Genomic DNA, 19111 nt, shown 5'->3' on the forward strand with positions numbered 1-19111 from the left:
CTATATAGCAGATTGTGAGTAGCCTGGGAACATATTTCCACATAAACGGTACTTTGGTTCATTACAATCATGGATGATTACACAAGGACTAAAAAAAGTAATTTTACCTGTCCAAGTACAGGGCCCAGCGGTGGCCCGGGGGCAGCTTGTCCCGACCTCACGATAGCCCGAATCACGCCACTTGGGTCCAACTTCTTCACGGCCTTAGCCGCCTTGGAGATCTTTGACATGCTTCCAGCTTTGCACCGAGCCAACGAGGGAACGCTGCCACTGAAATGACAACACAGCAAATTAGCATGGCTTCATAACATAAGCGCACTAACTGATTTACACGCGGGGCTCATTGAAACCTCATCAACTTCAAAAACGTCAATAGCGAAAGCCACGGGCGAACCCGGCGCCTTGCCATTCTGCTGCAGCAAGCGAGTAATTAAAGAAGAGATCTTTGCCATCGATCGGCGCAGCAAGAGCTGGAGGTGACCAAGGTGGCGGAGGTGTGGATGAGCGGCAGCGTGAGATTCTCCACATGTTGCAGACAGACGGCGAGATTGAAACTTTGAAACCTGCGGGGCGCATGCCAAAAACGCCTCAACCCGTTTTTTGAGATATGTCACCGCTAAACTCCAACAGCGGGGGATTAAGTGTCAAGCACGTGGGAGGATGAAAGGTACTTATAACACCACAACCAACAAGTTAAAATTGGAAAGTTCTTTTCTTTTAGGTTTGGAAAGTTTCACATTAACAAAAAAATATGTAGTATGCACAGTTGGTACGTACGTCCTCCATGTTTACTGACATTACCAGTTTCAGTGATTACACCAGCAGTTGGCAGTAGTTGATAAATATATTCAAAGCGGAAGTCAACCCAAACATATTTCTTTTCAAGAATACGTTCGATGCAAGCCCACTAGTTGAAACAAGGCATCCTGATAAATATTGCGTTTGTGAAATAAGAGTTAAATCACCCGTTTTTAGCCATCTTTGGGGGCCGGCCATTTTGTCACTTCTGTCGACTGAAAATGACATCCAACTACTCTGGGCTCAGGCAACGACCAATCACGGTTGACCTGTTTTCTGAAGCTGAGTCGTGATTGGTCGTTACCTGAGCGATGAGTATATAGAAGGCTAAAAAGGGGTGGATTTTGCTGCTTAACTCATACTCCACAAACACAATTTTAATCAGAATGCCGTATTTCAACTAGTGGGCCTGCTGGGAACATATTCTTGAAAAACAAAATGTTTGGGTTAATTTCCACTGTATAACCTCATGTGTCCAAAAAGCTGTTGTCGTGCGAACAAGTGTGTCACTTTGAGTGTTTCTTCCTGTGTAAACGGCCCTAAAGTAGCAATACCAACATGAAGGCAGCATGGGAGTGTCAGATCAGTCATGCATGAAACCTAGGGACTAGGGAGAGTTTTTCTTTCCCCCATCACACTTCAAAAAGCAAATTAGAAGTCAATTAGTCGAGTGAGGAGAAAAGCCTGAACCTGTGGCCTTTCTCCTGGGAAGCTGAACACATAAACGTGCGCTCGCAATCCTCTGATGGAATCAAAGTGATACAGGCGCAGGCACAGCCATTAAAAAAAAAAAAAAAAAAAGCAGCAGCTGGAAAAAGTGAGAAAAAAAGAAAAGATCAATGATGAGAGCCAGGGGACAAATAGAAGTTTTAAGGTTGAGCCTTGCAATTTGGGGGGTGTTGGGCATTCAATAAAAATAAGTAGTTGAGGGGCAAAGCGTTATAGTGATGCTTCATCATGGGCAACCGAGGGGATCCAATTAGATCAACAGAAGAGAGATGACTAGTGAGATGCATGGGAGCGCATGCTGTTATTGAGTCACAAACAGAAGGCAAGAAAAACTTTAAGTGAGAAGACGTTGAGGCGGTTTTCGTAAAATGCGGCTACACGGGTACCACTTAGCGACTAAACTACTTGTGTGAAGAAAAAGTGCACGGCGCATAAAATCAAGTCTGCCAACAGACAGCGCAGAGGTGTCGATTGCTAACTTGCCGGAAATAAACATCACAGTGGAAGAAAATTGGGGCAAAAATACCAATCCGCAGGGTTAGTGATTGTGGGCTTCAAATTGTGCTTTTATTCTAGTCTTAAATGATTTTGAAAAATAATCTCAGTGCAATTTCATTTTCACTTAAATATTGTGATTGCCATATAATATGCCATTATTTTTTTCAAGGTCTTCTTTCCATGACTTTTTTTAAGCAATACAAATGAATCTGTATTACAATAAACAATATTAGATTTATTCTACATCAATGTTTTGATTATAGTTTAGGCTTAGGCTAAAATAAAGGCAAACATATGAATTGCTATTAAAGAAATTTGTAAAATCTACTTCAATGAGTGTTTTTATCTTACTAAACAAGTGTTTTTAGCTTACTAAACAAGTGTTTACTATCAATGTCAATTTTTCACAATGTAAAGCAATATTGTGTTTTTGATACAAAATGTGGAAATAAACTTTAAAAAATGAAAATGAAAAAAAAAAAAAATCTTGAATAGTTAACGTGTTCAAGTAATTCCGACCCAAAATCTCCTCAATCGTTTGACGTAAAGGGATTGTAGACAATCAAAGAAGCACCCTGATAGATGCACAAAGCAGCGGAAAATTAAACAAAACGTGCTACCCATCATTGTTTTTTTTTTATATATATAAAAGGCGGGTTTCCCATATGCTTGAAACATTTTCCAAAGCAAATTGTTTCTTGGCAACATCGTTGCTCCGCCTCCAGCCCTTTTCAGAAAAACTCGAGTAACATCGCCATTTATCTGAGTACTTCTCTACTTCGTCATTTTTGAGTGATCACGTGAGATTTCTGCCTCTGAGCAAAAATGGCGGAGAAAGGGAATCTTTATGTGGGTGGTGCTCTGTGTTGAGATTGTCGGAGCACCCTACGCACACGCACGCACACAATAAGACCAAACCTGTTAGATGCCCGATTTGTTTTGTCTTCGTCTGTGGGGTCTCGCAAACACAATAACCTCTTTGGCACTAAATTTATCTAGACAGTACATAAATAAATAAATAGAATACACATTAATCGAAAAACAAAACCTACCGGCTGAATCCAAAGTGCAGCCTTCGCGATTTGAAAACTCCATTCTGCTACATTGCGATGTCGATTTGACTTTGATTAATTGTTTAGCCCTACTTTATTCCCATTGGGAATTAAGGGAATAAACACTCTGAGAATAAGAAAAAGGGTGTTAATGCAACTCCAATTGAGAGTGTGAGTGATAAAAGCGAGGGGTTCAGTCTGTGTGGCTCCAATTGAAACGAGGCATCATAACGACTGAAGCGGTGAAGAGGTGACCTACATAAGACGGCAACTGCACTCGGAGCAGGCTTTGGAACGGCGGAATTGACATTACATTCAAGGGATAAAGGGCATGCGATGAACATGCTTCGAGGCTGCAAAATAAGCATCAATCAGAGCTGTTATGCAGGAGAAGAATCCAATCAAAGCGGCAGGAATCTCAACGGAATAAGACGCTTTCTCAGCTCGACGCTGCGTTTTCATGGCAATTCGCGGCCAGGTCGTCCGTGAAGCGAAAGTGCAGAGTTAATGCACTTTGTCCAAATCAGCTTGATGAACAAGGCGTGGAAATGTCGACGTATAAATTACCGCCTTAATAACAACAGCAGAGGTGAAAAAAAATGGCCGTTGTCTCGCTAACAAAGACACCTGACTTGATGGCGAGTCCTTCTAATGGTGTGGAGTTATTATGCCTCTATCCAATGAAAGCCATCGATTGTTTGCGGGCCTTTCAGTGTGCTACGCCTGCACGTTTTCTTGGCTCCTCAACAATTCATTGCTTTCACCGATACAGTGAACCCCACTAAGTGACGGTCTGCCTGCCGTTTTCAAAGTAGGGGGGAACCCATATTGCCACTTGTTTTTGCCACTTGACTGATCTTTTGAGACTTATAAAATATTGTGTTCTGTGACAACACAAGAGGAGGAAACTCTTCTCTCACAAGAAAAAAAAAACCCAAAAAACATTTCTAAATGAAGAAAAAAAGCTTTTTGTGAAAAGAAATATGTCAAAACAACAGTGACTTCAATGTTAATGTTTTTTTACTTTTGTGACAGCTCAAACCACAAAACAACACAAACAAGACACCCGTATAATGGAAAAATAATATAATTACAGATATACAACTTAGAAATGCGCCATGAATGACACTGACTCAGTGACTCATGGTTTGCGTTTAAGGTCCGCGGCTTTTTTACATGGCGATCGCCATTCAATGACCTGTCAACCTTTCTCCACATGCTTTCTACTACCCACCACAACACTTGCTGTTTATACCATAAATACTAACGCAGAGGCGGCCATTCCGTCTGACTGATGGACGCCCGTTTTGCTGACGTTAGACGATAGACGGAAACTTACAAAAAAAGATGGACTAAGCACAGAAGGAAATGGGTTTTTGTCCGTCTGCGTATCATCACTAACCTGGTTAAGTTCGAACAGACCTCACAGTCCGTCATTGACGGATACCCGATTTGCTGACAAGAGACGGAAACGCGACCCAGACCTTATTGACTGTATATGTACAGCAGGTGGCGGTATGCACCAAAGAAAGAATCACGAGTTACTCCGGCTGACTAAGAATTAATAAAGTAGCTTTGAATACAGAGACAGTTTTACAGAGAGGTTCTTGTGAGTTAAGTTTTACATTTCTATTTTTATTTTTGGACGTTAGGAGGTTGTGAAACGGTATTTTGCACACCGCCACACTCCATTTCAGAAGGTGGCAGGAATGCACCGAAAGTTGTTTGTCAACTGCTAAAAAAGAGAAGACGAAGAAGAAGACGAAGAAACATTTTATTGTAATGGGTACTTTATTTCAGTTTTCACAAGGACTAGGAAGCATTTAATCCACCAGGATTGTACCTTTGCCAACAATGTGACATGGGATACTGGTTAAGGTAGGCAAAACTTTAAAGTAAAACTTGAACAGTTAAAGCGGCAGCAGGCTCCACTTAAAGTTAAATACATTGGAAAATAACTGTAGGCTATGTGAAATGGCAAATTCTAAGTATGTGGGTGTAGAACTGTTTGAGCAGCAAGCCGACACATTATGTACATACTAGTGCACTCTATTTACCATTTTAATCAAGTCGGTTCAGAAAATGGATGGATGGATTTTTCATCTGATGGCCCTTTTTTTTCCCGGATTGACGATTGACGGACTGGCTGGCCTTTGATGTTTACTGACAAAAGCGCGGTTAAAATAACACGACGGACTGACCGACAGACGATTACAATTTGGTTCGGCTTGAAAAACAGATGGATTGACGGATGACGGACGCGCAAACTTAAGTGAAATGCTCTTCTAATGTATATAAAAACACTGTTGGCTTGAGCCTGTGAGGTGCCTACACTCGCCCGACTTCCAACGTGTTGGAATATCTTTTCCACATAATTGTCTTGACAAGCCGAAAATTACCCTCAAGCTTTATCTGCGACTCAAACGCTGCAGTGATTTCAACTCCAAAGTGATGCAAAGCTGTCATCAACAGGGATCTGCTAGTCATCACAGTGTTTGGCAAACCTGATGAGAGCGCAAAAATTCACTTAACAAATGAAGAGTATTTGTTGGTGGAAATAAACAGTTGGGTTACAGGTAGGGGTGTAACAAAAATTATTTCAATCGGAAAATCGGTTTTGCTATAAAAGGTGCGAGTGCATCAAATCAAAGCGAAATTTCTTCTTTTTTGTTGAACTATAAATAGCAGTTGTTTAAAGGTTTATAATGAGCGTAACTTCTCTGCTATTTTTCGTTAAATGTCTATGAAGAAAGACTGTCTTGAAGCAAGCACGCTTGTTGCTTTGCTATTTATTTGGAGAACTGTTCCAGTGAGATTTGTTTTCCACAAAAGTGATGTTATACGACAGTCCCCCATTTTTTTGACAGCGTGAAAGTCGACGCAGAGGAATACTTTAAAAAGTGTCTGTTAGTAACTTTCCTGGAGGGATACAACTATGAAAAAGTTTTATTTGGATACGGTCTCTCTATATCACCGATTTTCACCTATCGCAGGCTGGTCTGTAAAGCATACCCTGCAATAAATAGAGATTCGGTGTACACAGTATTTTGAAAAAAACTTTTTTATCTTAGTGAAGCTTCCTCGCTGAAAATAAAAAAGTAAAAAAGAGCCTCGCTGGAGCACTTGCTTTTCTGTCCACATGAAAGGAAATGCAAACTGTAAATAAGTGATGTGGCTGCACATTGTGTAACGCGTCTACAAAAGCAACAACGAGGCAGAATGGCTGTAGTGTGCAATGGTGCTTTTTTTGTGTGTTTTTGAACACAGTGTTGGATAGTGCACTATCTTGAGTGGCACACACAACAGCAACTCAGTATATGCATGAACGTGATTACGTTATAGAATAGGATTGCTACAATAACCACCGTACTGAAAATTGGTTTTGTACATCCAGATTTGACTGTTCAATAAATACGGCCTTGAGGTGTTTTAGAAATATATATTTAATATAATCATGACTTAATTATGACTAATTGTGCCTTTAAGACTGCTTTAGCATAGGCCAGTGATACGCCAAATTTGGGTTACATCCCTGCCATAGGAACAGAACATAAATTAAGGTCCCGTTGAATTCTAATAATGCTGGTTTTAAATAAATAAATAAATAAATAAATAATCCCGGTTTAAAATGGTTCTGCTTAGGACAACGCTAAATAATTGACGTATTTGCGTATTGTAGCTGCTGAGCAGAATCCTCGCATCTCCATAATGACAACAACTTATCAGGAAATCAAAAAACTGGCATGGTTCGAGTTAGCATTCTAACTTCTATTGCTATCATACATCATTTTGCACCAGCATTAACACAACCTCTTCCCATAATCAAGTTCAAGCACCAATTCACACACACACAAAAAAAAAAGAATCACTGAGTTATTACACTGTCAGTGATTAAGATGTTACAGGCATGTTGCTGCCGCCAGCCACGGCCATCAAACTATGTGCTGATACTTCACAAATGTGTGGTTATATCTTCCCAAAATCTATCTGCGTGCAATTACCTTCGTAGCTCACCAGTTCCTTCTGCACCAAATCATTACAGAAATCCATTTTTTTAAGAAAACAGGCTTATTCAAACTTCTATCTAAACTTAACTATCTTTACTTGCTGTAGTCTAAAAAAAAAAAAAAAAAAAAAAAATCCACACTTTCATTCTGTCTTGAAGCAACATAATCCAGCACGGCTCCCCCAGAGTGTGGAAAGAGTCGGTGTTCTTCAACATTGTTCAAGATTTGCAATCAAGCTGTTTTCAATACTTCAGATCAATTTTTGAAAACAACAGGCCACGTGGGAATTGACCGTCCGTATCGATTTGTGCGAAAATATAAAACTAACCATATTTGGAGGTGCAAGGTGATTGACTGAAAGCAATAATAATATTGTAGTGCTTCCGCAAAAACGCTGAGGCAGGATGGAAGGCAGAAGGTTTTACTGTTTTTTTTTTTTAACACTGCAGAAAGTAATCTGCACTGCAAGCCATACGGCAACACCACTGGGACAAACCACTAACCGCAGCGCAAATATTGACGTATTCGTCATCCCTCAATATTTCACATCCTTAAAAAGGTGAAACGTTGATAATGGACTTCAGCAAGAGCGGCGGCAAAGCACAATGCTCCTTTGTGTACCGCCAAATGAAAATGTAAATGATTTCCCCACATCATTCAGCCCTCCTCCCCAGTCAATTGTCAAGCCGCCGGTGCCAGAAAGATCCAAGTAAACAAGTCAATAAAAGCGGCAAAATGAGGTGGAGGCTGGGGAAACACAGCACCTGTCGCCAATATTCTCGGCGCCGAACAAACTTTTGCGCAGGGTGAGCCGAGGCGTTCCGACCGCAGGTTGCTCTTTTTTTTTTTTTTTTTTTTTTTTTAAACGAGCTATTCGTTACAAGCGCCAGGCGATATAGCAAAAAAGGATTTTCACACGAGCGTAAAAGCTATTGCCGCTGGAAAACTAATTGAAAAGAGCGGAATTCAAGGACAGGTCTCATTTTGAAGAGATTAATCACCTCGTAATTAAAAACTGTGAGCTTAATTGCACTAGTGAGGCCCACCGCTGTGTCTTGTTTGGGCTAATAGGCGCTTTTTCGAATCCTCTTCAAGGAGACCAACAAGCAAAGTCAATTTGTTGCTTTATTTACAAGTCAAGGGGATACTTTAAACCAACAGATGTTTGTCAGCACAATTGTGAAAGACATTGCGAGAGGAAATCCCGTTGCATCTTTTTACGGCTGTCTGAACGAACAAATACGACCTCCAGTTAAATCAAAAACCAACTGGTAGGATGGAGGGGTTGAAACGTGCTGCCAGGATTAATACATTCGAAGAGCAATCATCACAACTTGAACAGTATGTGCTCTATGATGGTCTTTTTTTTTGATGTTCCTTCCCTTTTTTTTTTTTAAGATGTGTTAATGCAAATGGAATTAAACTCTTCAAGGTGGATTTGTGTCTGATTTTTGTCATTTCCAACTTGTGCTCTTTAACTATATCGATAATGTGCTGTTTATATCAAATTGTACCTTTTGGCTCTTCCATGGCCACTTTTGGCCAATTTCAACTTGAAATTCCAGATGACATCATTTATTAATTATTCAACATGGGAGCAATTACATGTAATATTCTTAGTTTCTGAAAGAGGCGTTTAATGGCATACTGCACTCCGATGGGGCAAATGAATGATGCAATTTGGATTTGAAGATCTGGACATAGCCTCAGCTGACCATGGGGAAGAATTATGATTTTTCATTGAAGAAGCAGAAGCTTCCCCTGCTGACTGTAGAAAGGCTAAATAGTATTTGGAAAAAAGTAGCACAGTACAGTGAATATATCAAAATTATATTTAGGATGTTGATTGTGCAAACAAACCGGAATTTGAAAAAAAATACAAACGAAAAGAACTGATGTTAAACTGCAGTAAAAGAAGCAAAAACATTTGTTTTTTTCAATCTTTAAAAATGGCCATGAACAAACCAAAAAGGTTGTAAACTCTTACAAGGCCTGAGGGTTGACGGGAACATTATGCAAAACTGACTTAATTGCGTGTATACAAAACAGTTGTGTCTCTAAAGTGCCTACCCACCCTTCAGGTGAAATTTAACAACCAAGAAAATCTTTTGTTAGCTGCCTAATTCTGAAAATGTAATAGATGACGTTTGTCAGAGTTGGCACTTGGCAGAAGAAGAAAAGGAAGTTGTGACAGCAAAGATGACGACATACATGGCAGAATGAAGCAAATATAATGACGATATTTGTTCGCCTAGAAAGAAAACTAGGGCACCAGTGCGGACGTATTTCTGTTTTTACAACTGCATGGAATATACAAAGTATACAAAGAATGAAGAGAGAGAGAAGTTGCAAAAACATTTTGTAAAAATACTTAAGAGTTGCTAATATACACTACGGTTCAAAAGTTTGGCATCAAACAATTTCATGTTGTATACAGTACCGGTATACACGGCAGGTCAAACGTTGGGGGGGAGGGGGGTGCATTTTCAAACACAATAACGTACATTTCAGGTAAGTTATCATTTCTGTCCACTTGGGGTCACCATCGGCACGTTCTCTGTGACTGACAGTGGGTTGGTGAGTGATGTGGGTGTCAGTTAACTGGCTAACTCATTAGCCACTGTGCGTGTTGAGTGACTTGACGAGGCAGCTCATGTACGAACATGCTTATTCCGTGTTAAATTTCTTACCGTTTGTTCAATTAAGCGATTGAAAGTGAATTTGAACAGCTGTGTCTATCCTTGAACAGCTGCGGACGGATTACAATTTGTTCTGACTAGTGATCTATATTAAATTAGATAACATTAGCTTGAGGAAAAGTTAGCTTGAGGCGGGGTTCAACCTGAAATGGTTGCCAGCTAGACCTTTAAAGGTTCTATGCAGGCCCACTAGTTGAAACAAGGCATTCTGATTAATATTTTATTTTATGGAATATGAAAAATCCACCCATTTTTAGCCATCTCAGGGGCGGCCATTTTGTTACTGTCAAATGAAAATGACATCATAATTGCTCAGGGCTCAGGTAACGACCAATCATGGCTCAGCTTCAGAAAACATGTGAGCTGTGATTGGTCGTTAGCTGAGCCCTGAGCAACTCTGATGTCATTTTCAGTCGACAGAAGTGACAAAATGGCCACCTCCTGAGAAGGCTAAAAGCGGGTGCATTTTCATGCTTAACTCATGTCCCACAAACAATATTAATCAGAATGCCTTATTTCAACTAGTGGGCCTGCACAGAACATATTCTGGAAAAAATATGTTTGAGTTGACTTCCCACTTTAAGAATAAATCATCACAAAAAAGGGAAGACAACACAACTGGTTGTTCACTTTTTTTTTCAGTGGATTGAGCAGGCCAGATACCCCGCAAGTTTCTTCAAGGGGTCTGGACAGAACTGAAATCCACATGCCACTGACACGAACAGAATAGCTCCCTACTTCAATTTCTGTCCGGTGAGATGATGTCCGCTGTGCTCAGCGTGTGTTCCCAGTGATTTTTCCCAATCCTGTGTCTGACATCTAACTTTAAATATAAAGCAAAAACATGAAAGTGATGGGGGTGAAACCAGCTGTGCTGCTTAATAAATAAAACTTGCTTCCCAGCTCTGCAGCATTAATATTCACGGTGTGAAAGTTTCATCCACATTGTATGACACACAAGACTTATCAATAGGGTCGGCCTTAACCCTTTCATGCACAGTGGTCCTTACAGTGGACAGCTATTGAAAAGTTGCTTTCGCCTATATTAATTAATCTAAATTAAAAAAAATACTTTAACCCTTTCATGCATTATGAATTGATGTAATTATTTAAAATATGAATATATTTTTCTAGATTACTAAATATAGGTGAAAGCAACTTTTAAATAGCTGTCCCACTGTAGTGACCAGTGTGCATGAAAGGGTTAAAGATTAAAAATATAGATTCACATTTTTCCCCCTCCCTAAACATGACGGTGAAATTGCTGGAATAATCTCTCTCTATTATCTGGCATCTGTGATTGATGTACTGTAAATTGAACTCTCACTATAATCACTGCTCATTTTTTAAGGGACCATTTTTAATGGGATTTTACTGGAGGTTGTACTCGCACCCAAATTTCCATTCGCTCTGTGTTGACATTAACAAACGAGTTCCGAAGCAGCTAGAGTCGGTTACTCATTGTACTTTTGCTAAAAAAAAAAAAAAAATGTCAAAGTCCAACGATTGAAAAATCCAATTTGATCAAAATTGTAAATGGGGTTCACTTATTTTCACAAGCGCTATTTGCACAATATGCTGTCCAAAGTGCTTTACAAAGCCGCAAATTCACTAATTTAAAATAGTATCTTTAGTGTGCGCAGCCGCATCTTCCCACAGAAAGGTTTTTCTTATTAGTTTAAAATAACTTACTTTAACCTGCTTGATCTCTCGCCATACACTGGCCAAGGCCAGAACCCATGATGATTTTTGTTTTACTTTTGGTTCCGTTTTTGGTTTCACTTTTTCAAGGTACGAGCTGTCGTTCGACCAATTTTTCATTTGACTTGCCCTTACAGACTTGAGATATGAGTGGCAGTGACTCAATTCACAAGCAGCAGTTTGTCAGATACAACTCCTGACGAGTTCATAAAAAAACAAGGATTACACCTTGCATAATTAAAACAAATGCATATCTTAGCCTTTCAGTCCGCTAGCTAAATGCTACATAGCATCAGAATTAAACTGTTTTTTGTCACACGGCATCAACTGAAAGGCCATTGTGATGCTCCTTCTGGTGTGCCCGCCTTGGCCACCTGGAGTCAGTGTAACACAGGTGGAGATATTGTAGTGTTCAGTAAGACAACAACTCCTCTCTCAGATCATCAGTACGACAGTAATATTAGTCATTCCACTCAATGGATAATGAATATATGACTTGCTTACTTTGTAATTCTATTTAATTATGTCAATACTGGATTTTTTAAATACAGAGTGTGATCTCCCCTTTCATTACAATACACATTACAAAAATGTTTTTTTTTTTTGAAGAAGAAGAAGAAGAAGAAGAAGAAGGCCAGAACGGATTAGTGGCATTTCCATTTATTTTAATGGGGAAAAAACAGGTTGCGAGTGTTTTGAGTTAAGAGTGGGGAAATGGAAAAAATTAAACTCATATCTCAAGACACCATTGTGTAATGTTAAATTTTCTTTTATGTGTCAGTTCTGCAGTAAACTTCAAGTGAGGGACAAACTGCTTGAAGCAAGCATGCTTTTTTGCATTTTAAGCATGTGGGAGGGGTAATACTCGAAAGAATAAATGTTCTTTCATGTGGTGTCTATTTTGCAAACTTTCACCTATTTCCAGTGATAAATGGGGGTTCATTGTATTTCCAGCGGGAAAAAAAAAACATTCTGTTTTACTGTACCAAATAACAGTTCTGCATTTTGCTCAAGGACATGTATTTTATCCCCACTCAGTATTAGCAGCAAATTCCATTTTAGACATTACCTTTTTAAATAAATCATGCCCTTAAGAACCCATTTACACGCAGCAATTCATTTGATTGAAGTGGTAAGAAAAAGTGGCACAATATTGTCCTTATCTCCCAAACACATTTTGGTTCAAGGGAATTAAGACAAGAGAAAATGGATGGATTGAGTCACAACACAATAATAGTGCGCATTTGAGGCTTCTCTGTAAAAGGAGGAAGGAGGAGGAGGAGAAAGGTCTAAAAAAGCCTTGGAGACAAGCTGTTGTCCTTGGATACCGGTAGGAAAATAACAACTAACAAAATTATAAAAGCATTCCCATGTCCCTGCCCATCTTTGCACAAATGCTTGAATCTCATTATAGAGACAGAATAAATGACTGAAAGCCTTGAATACTAAATGTCTGCCGACAGCACGATAGAAAGCGGAGTAGGGACCTTCGCCGGCAGCAGGGGATTCTGGGAAGTCACATTTGCTTAGAGGGCAGGCGTTTATTAATTAGGGCCACAAGCTTTTAACACACTGACCAAAGAAAGGAATATATTACAGAATGGCAGCGGTGCCTCTGGAGGAGCGCTTGTAAACGGCAACGGCCGCTAAAGACGATCATGCGCTGTTGCGCTGCGTTAGCATTCATCAGCTGCGGCTTTTGATTATGGGATGGCAGGTGCTGAAGGGCAGCTGAACATAACCAACTCTTCAAAAGAGTGCCGGTTGAGAAGACCTGCTTTCACCCTCCATCTCTGGTGCCTTTCAAATGAGATGCTGTTCCTATTCATCAATATGCAGCAGTGTCTTGACCTGAGAGTTTACAAGTACAATGTCGCTCGTGGAATGTCTTGGATGTGTTCTTACAATCTTCTTAGTATTGCTTTTGTGGCTTCATAGTGTGAGGTGTCCCAAAAACAAAACAAATATTAATGTCAAAGTCATTCTTCAGCTTGATAGTACTGTTCACACAAATTTCTATTTCTCCAGGTTTTGGTCAGAAATCTGTGTTTTGGGGGAAACCAACCCATGCTCTACTGCTGATAACTAAACAACGGAAAGCAATACAAACAAAGTTCTTTTTCTGATGAAAGAGATTCAACACTTCCATTGTACTCATTATTGTTACAGAACACAATATTTGTGGCATCTACAGGCAATTACAAACTTTTTTGGGCAATTACCAACCTGTGTGCGTCACTAGCCATGGTTTTGCTAGTTGTGGCAGGGCTCTGTCCGAAACTCAAAAAACTTAAATTGTGAGACTCGTGTGTCACTGTACCACTGTGTTCCGCCCAAAAACATAATGTAACCAAACTAACTAGTATTTCCATTCCAATCACACAGAGTAGAGATTCTTACACAGCAAATATGCGTGCTATAAATATTCATCTATATTCAAAAGAAGAACCTTGTAATCCAGTCCCAGAGGGATGTGTGGGATTGCACAGGCTCACGCTAAAGGGGGCTTCAAATACATTGGTTACCTTATCCTGAAAGGTACAGAGTACAGCAAAAAAATATGATGCAGTAAAGTTTGACACTACTCAAACTACATGCACAATAAGAATTATGGCCCGACCAATTAATCGGCTGATATTAGCTCTTCTAAAATTGGGCCCCCCAAAAAGTCCTGTTGTAACGTTAAATACTAAATGACAAAGTATTGCAAAACAGTGAAATGTTCTGCCTGTAATTCATATCTTTATTGTTGTAAGTGTTTGAGGACCAAAAAGAGGGGGGGGGGCTTCAATAGACATTCTAAGCCATGTTCAGTCCTAAGTTTTATTTATTTTATTTTATTGTTATGATTCAGACAGAGAAACATTTGCATTTTCACCAACTATGCTGTCATGGAGGACATTTTGTCAGTGCGTCTGTTACAAACGACTGCCTCTTAAGCCACTGTGAAAGCTAATTCAACATGATTGAACTAATAGACATTTTGGCACAAGGCACAATTGGTTTTACGGCTGCTTTTGAGCGCGGCGTCATAAAAACTTTTTTTATCAGAATTATCAGAGGTCACCCCGTAAACTCATCATCATCCGCACGCGTCCAAAAAGAGATCATAAAATAGAGAGCCTTTCTGTGCACATTATCTATGATTAGAGTTGACTGCTTTGCTACTTGTTCGGAAACAATGGCGGATAAATAAAACATTTTAAAGGGAAGTCAACCCAAACATTTTGTTTTTCAAGAATATGTTCTATGCAGGCCCACTAGTTGAAACAAGGCAGTCTGATTAATATTGCGTTAGTGGAATATGATTTAAGCAGCAAAAGCCACCCGTTTTTAGCCATCTCAGGGGGCGGCCATTTTGTCACTTCTGTCGACTGAAAATGACATCACAGTTGCTCAGGGCTCAGATAACGACCAATCATGGCTCAGCTTCAGAAAAGAGGTGAGCATCATTAATCGTCACAGTTGTGTGAAAGGTTTCGACTACAGCGGCAACATTTGGGCGCCCATCAGCACATCCCGAGTGCAAAGCCCCCGCCTCCCAACTTGAATCAGCCATGCAGGAGTCATCTCCCCAGGGAGGCGGCTTTCTTTACTGCCTTCTTTGATTTACATTTCCTCCCCCGCCATCATATTTGACAAACAGCATCTGTGGTAGATGAGCAGCATGGCGGGTGCCTGACACGTCTTTCTCTCAGAGGGGAAAACTAAATGCAATTGAACCGCCAAAATTTGAACGCACCGAAAAGTGCATTTCAAACAAAACTTGATGGAAAATATGCCTAAAGTATAAAATAATTTCGCACATCACCGTTCATCACGGGACTTCGCCAAATTTCAGGTGTCAAACTCAGTACTTGGGTGCCACATCATTTTAAGCAGCCTGCTAAAGCCTGGATACAACAATTTCAAAGAAAGTTAAAGCTAATGTCAAATGAAAATAAATACCTAAATTTGACACAGTCACAGCACATAGAACAGTGTAGCATTTGTCTTATGCTTGCCCATAGGGATATATTCTTTATCCTCTGCGAAGAAAGCATTACTTCGGCTTACCGAGGAGCTGAGCGACCGTCTCTAAGCAGAGTAGTACATCCGTATGTCTGTGTTATACTTCCCTCAGGTGGCCAAGATGAGCAAAACAGAAGGTGCAGCACATTTATTGAATTGAAGCATTAAATGTGGCAAAATTGCTTCATTTCTTTAGATTATTTTACATTTAATTACTTCATTACTGTATCTATTTATGAAGCACAATACTATAAGGCGCTATTATTTTTAGAATTACCGTAACATCAATGCTAATTTCCATTAGCCCATCATGGACATTTCACCACATAACAGATTTAAGATAATAGACTTTCATTAAACAAAATGACATGGTTTGGTTAAAAATGTTGGTATTTAAAGTTTAATTCTGTGGAATGTATCCCCATAATAAACGGGTGTTCACTGCAGACTGTATCTTTCAGGCAGATGGACCTGTTGCTGGTATATAGTCGTCATCTTCAACGTGTGATGCATAGCATGATGAGCTGAATCAATCCTACGTGTAGAAACAGATTGATATAAGGTACAAAATTTCGTCGGGAGGAAAAATGAAGATGAAACTGAAGCAAGCGGGGCTTCTCTACGCTTAAACATATTCAGGCAGGACGGCACAAGATGAAGCGTGATCCAGCGGGCCATTTCGATGATTCAATTCTCTGGAGAGGCATCCGTCATCTCGGGGCGACACGTGGCTACACAAAGCCTTTGACATTATCAAGTTGCCTCTTTGGAGGAGTTCTTCTTCACCAGGCACCAGTCCACGTGTGACAGCAGCCCCAGAGGTATGAAAAAAAACGTTTGAAAACAAAGAGTGTATTCTTTGGCATTATTTATAAAGTTTAGAGAACATTTTAGTCAAAATATTTGGGAAATTTTGTCATCAAATGAAAGCCACTGGAAAGTCATATCTCATGAAAAGCAGTTTGTACAAAAGGGTGATTATTGATCTACATTAATGGGTAATTCCCTGCGGTGTCCACCAGGGGTCAATTCTGGGCCCATTGCTATTTTTATTGTACATTAAAGAAACACCACGTAAGTATTTGACCTTAATAAAATATTTTCATAACTCTTCTGATGAAACATCGATTTACAACTGGTTGAATGGCACCTTTGTCATGGCCTGAGGGGGTCTGTATCGCTTTTACTGGCATTTAGGCAACTTTGATGTGGAAACCACAAACCCTGCCACACACAAAAAAAAAAACTACAGATGTGCTGACAGCTTGTCATGTCACTTTCCCCTTTCCCCATTCGTTACAAAGACAAAACATAGTTAAAGTATAATGTTTGGACACAATTAGATTCACTACATCATCGCCATTCATCCTAAACACAGTCACTGGAAACAGAAATGCAATTCAGTCCAACTGCAGGCGAGCGAGAGCTCAGGATTTCATGACAATACACTATGTGCTGCGCTGCTGGCGCTCACGGAAATTTGGTTGGCATCACTCAAAACGCTACTGCTTTTGTCCACATGGTGTCGCCATAATCGATGAAAATTTAAGGTTACAAAGTGTTGCTTTAATCTTTTATGTAATGTCTCAAGTACATTTTTCGCAGATGATACAACGATCCTTTACTCCAGTGAGGATTTGCAGCAGTACTTGTTGGCGCACTAGTTGAATGACTTAGGCACACTAGGGATTTTTTTTTTTACTACTAGTACCACTTTTACCATGCAATTAAACGTAATTGGTAAATAACTATGCTGCACTAGTAGCCTAACTAATAACTAAATGTTACACCCTAGTAGCCTCCTAGTCATGGACAGTGGTTCCAAGTGTGTCGCACATTAGCGTATTTCACATTAAGGATATTGAATCAATGCTCAAAAAGCTTTCTGTAAAGCCGTTTGACCATTTACTACAACTCCCAGTAGGCCAAAAGTGGAAATTGTGGGGGTATGAGAAGACCTGGTACAAAACGATTGTTCCACTAGTGAACCCTAGTCAATCGACTAGCGTAGAAAACAGCATTTCATAAATCTGCTTTCCATAAATCCGAGCATTTATTTGTTGTTCTTGAAATCCAGCTCAAGGTCGATGTACTAGTGGTACACTTTTTGTCCTCACTAGTAAGACAACTTGGGCATACTCACAAACATGTTATTAGTACGGCAAAGAGATAAGGAGGCTACTAGTGTGAAAAATACCTATTAGTTGGGCCTAGCCACATTACTCATACACAGAAATTTACCAGTAGGGTCTGTTTGCATAAAAAGACTAAATGTCCTATTACTGCGCCAAATTGTCTTACTAGTGAGGACAAATAGTGTACTAGTACATGGACATAAAGCTGGAATTGAAGCATACGGAATAGATGCTCAAACGCTCAAATGGCTTTCCATACGAGACGGCCAAATCTATGGCTTGTATAACGACATGATGATTATATGGCGATGATGAAAAAGAAGAGGAAGGTTTTGAAGCACTGCATTCAAGGTCCCCTGTATGCTTTGATTATCAGTGCTATGAACCATTTTCACATAAAGCGTTATTCACCCAAGCAAGTGAGGTCAACTTGCCTTCAAATGATTGTGAAGCAAAGACAACAACAGATGTTCAGCATTCAGTGACACGTGTTGAAGCATCTCCAGTGTTCCTATTAGCCTCATCCCAGTGCATTTTCAATCTTTGGAATGCCTCGAATAAATTTCTCAAATGATTGCCGCCACTCCTCTTTGAAAGAAATCCATTTGCTCACCTTAACAGTATTCATTACAACTGCTGCATTCAAGTTCAAGGGGTGTTTGTGTGTGTGTGTGTGTGGGGGGGGGGGGGTGCGTGCGTGCGTGCGTGTGTCGGGGGGGGGGGGGGGTTCTGATAATTGGTGAAAAACGAGAAGGATGTGGCATGAAATCACAGCACATTCCTCTGAAAAGACTACACAAGAGCAGTCGTGGATTAAAAGTAAAACAAGATGTGATATAAAAGCCAAAAATGAGACATAATGGTGCTACTCAATAAGCTATTTACAGAGGATTGGGTTAAAACACTGCTGCAGATAGCGAAAATCCACAAATAATTAACACCCCTATCACCTCCAAATGGAGGTTGAATTGCATCTGTATTCCACAAGACACTTAGCAAAGCACTTAAAAAAAATGGAGGGGATCATAAAGCATCAACACCGTGCATTTAGCATCTACACAATCATAAACCAATGTTACATAAAAAAATGGTACAGTATCCAGTGGTAAGCAAACCACTGTCAATAAGGCTCATAAATGGTATTAGCTAGCATACTAGCCTAAATGACATTCTAGCATTCATTCAAGTTGATATGACACGAAAAAAAGTGCATTGGCACTCTAAGCACATGGTATTGAGTCATAAAACTCACCGTTTCGCATTTACACACAATAATACATGGCGGAAATGAAGACGACATGGACATATTCTTTGCTACATCGAGAGAAGCAAAAAATACTTTTGAGTCACACTTTGGGATCGCCAGCAAAATAGGACATCTCAAACGCAAAGGAAATAACATTGGAAATGAAATAAAGCTAACTCAACAAACCCAATATTCCATGAGAATGAGGTGACGCCAAGGTAATACGTTTGTTTGT

The 19111-nt window shown here is 39.9% G+C and overlaps 1 protein-coding gene across 1 annotated transcript in view; it reads right to left on the reverse strand.

Moving 5' to 3' along the window:
• The window catches only part of mrpl11 (mitochondrial ribosomal protein L11), a 63678-nt gene that overhangs the window by 43422 nt on the left and 1145 nt on the right, over window positions 1-19111 (reverse strand). The window contains exon 2 of the mRNA XM_086021618.1: window positions 108-270. Coding sequence (XP_085877744.1) covers window positions 108-230 — 123 coding nt within the window. The 5' untranslated portion in view covers window positions 231-270. The remainder of the gene's footprint in view (window positions 1-107; window positions 271-19111) is intronic.

This window comes from Filicampus tigris, chromosome 2 (assembly GCF_054856515.1).
Source record: "Filicampus tigris isolate MCC_2025a chromosome 2, RoL_Ftig_1.0, whole genome shotgun sequence".
Classification (NCBI taxonomy): Eukaryota; Metazoa; Chordata; class Actinopteri; order Syngnathiformes; family Syngnathidae; genus Filicampus; species Filicampus tigris.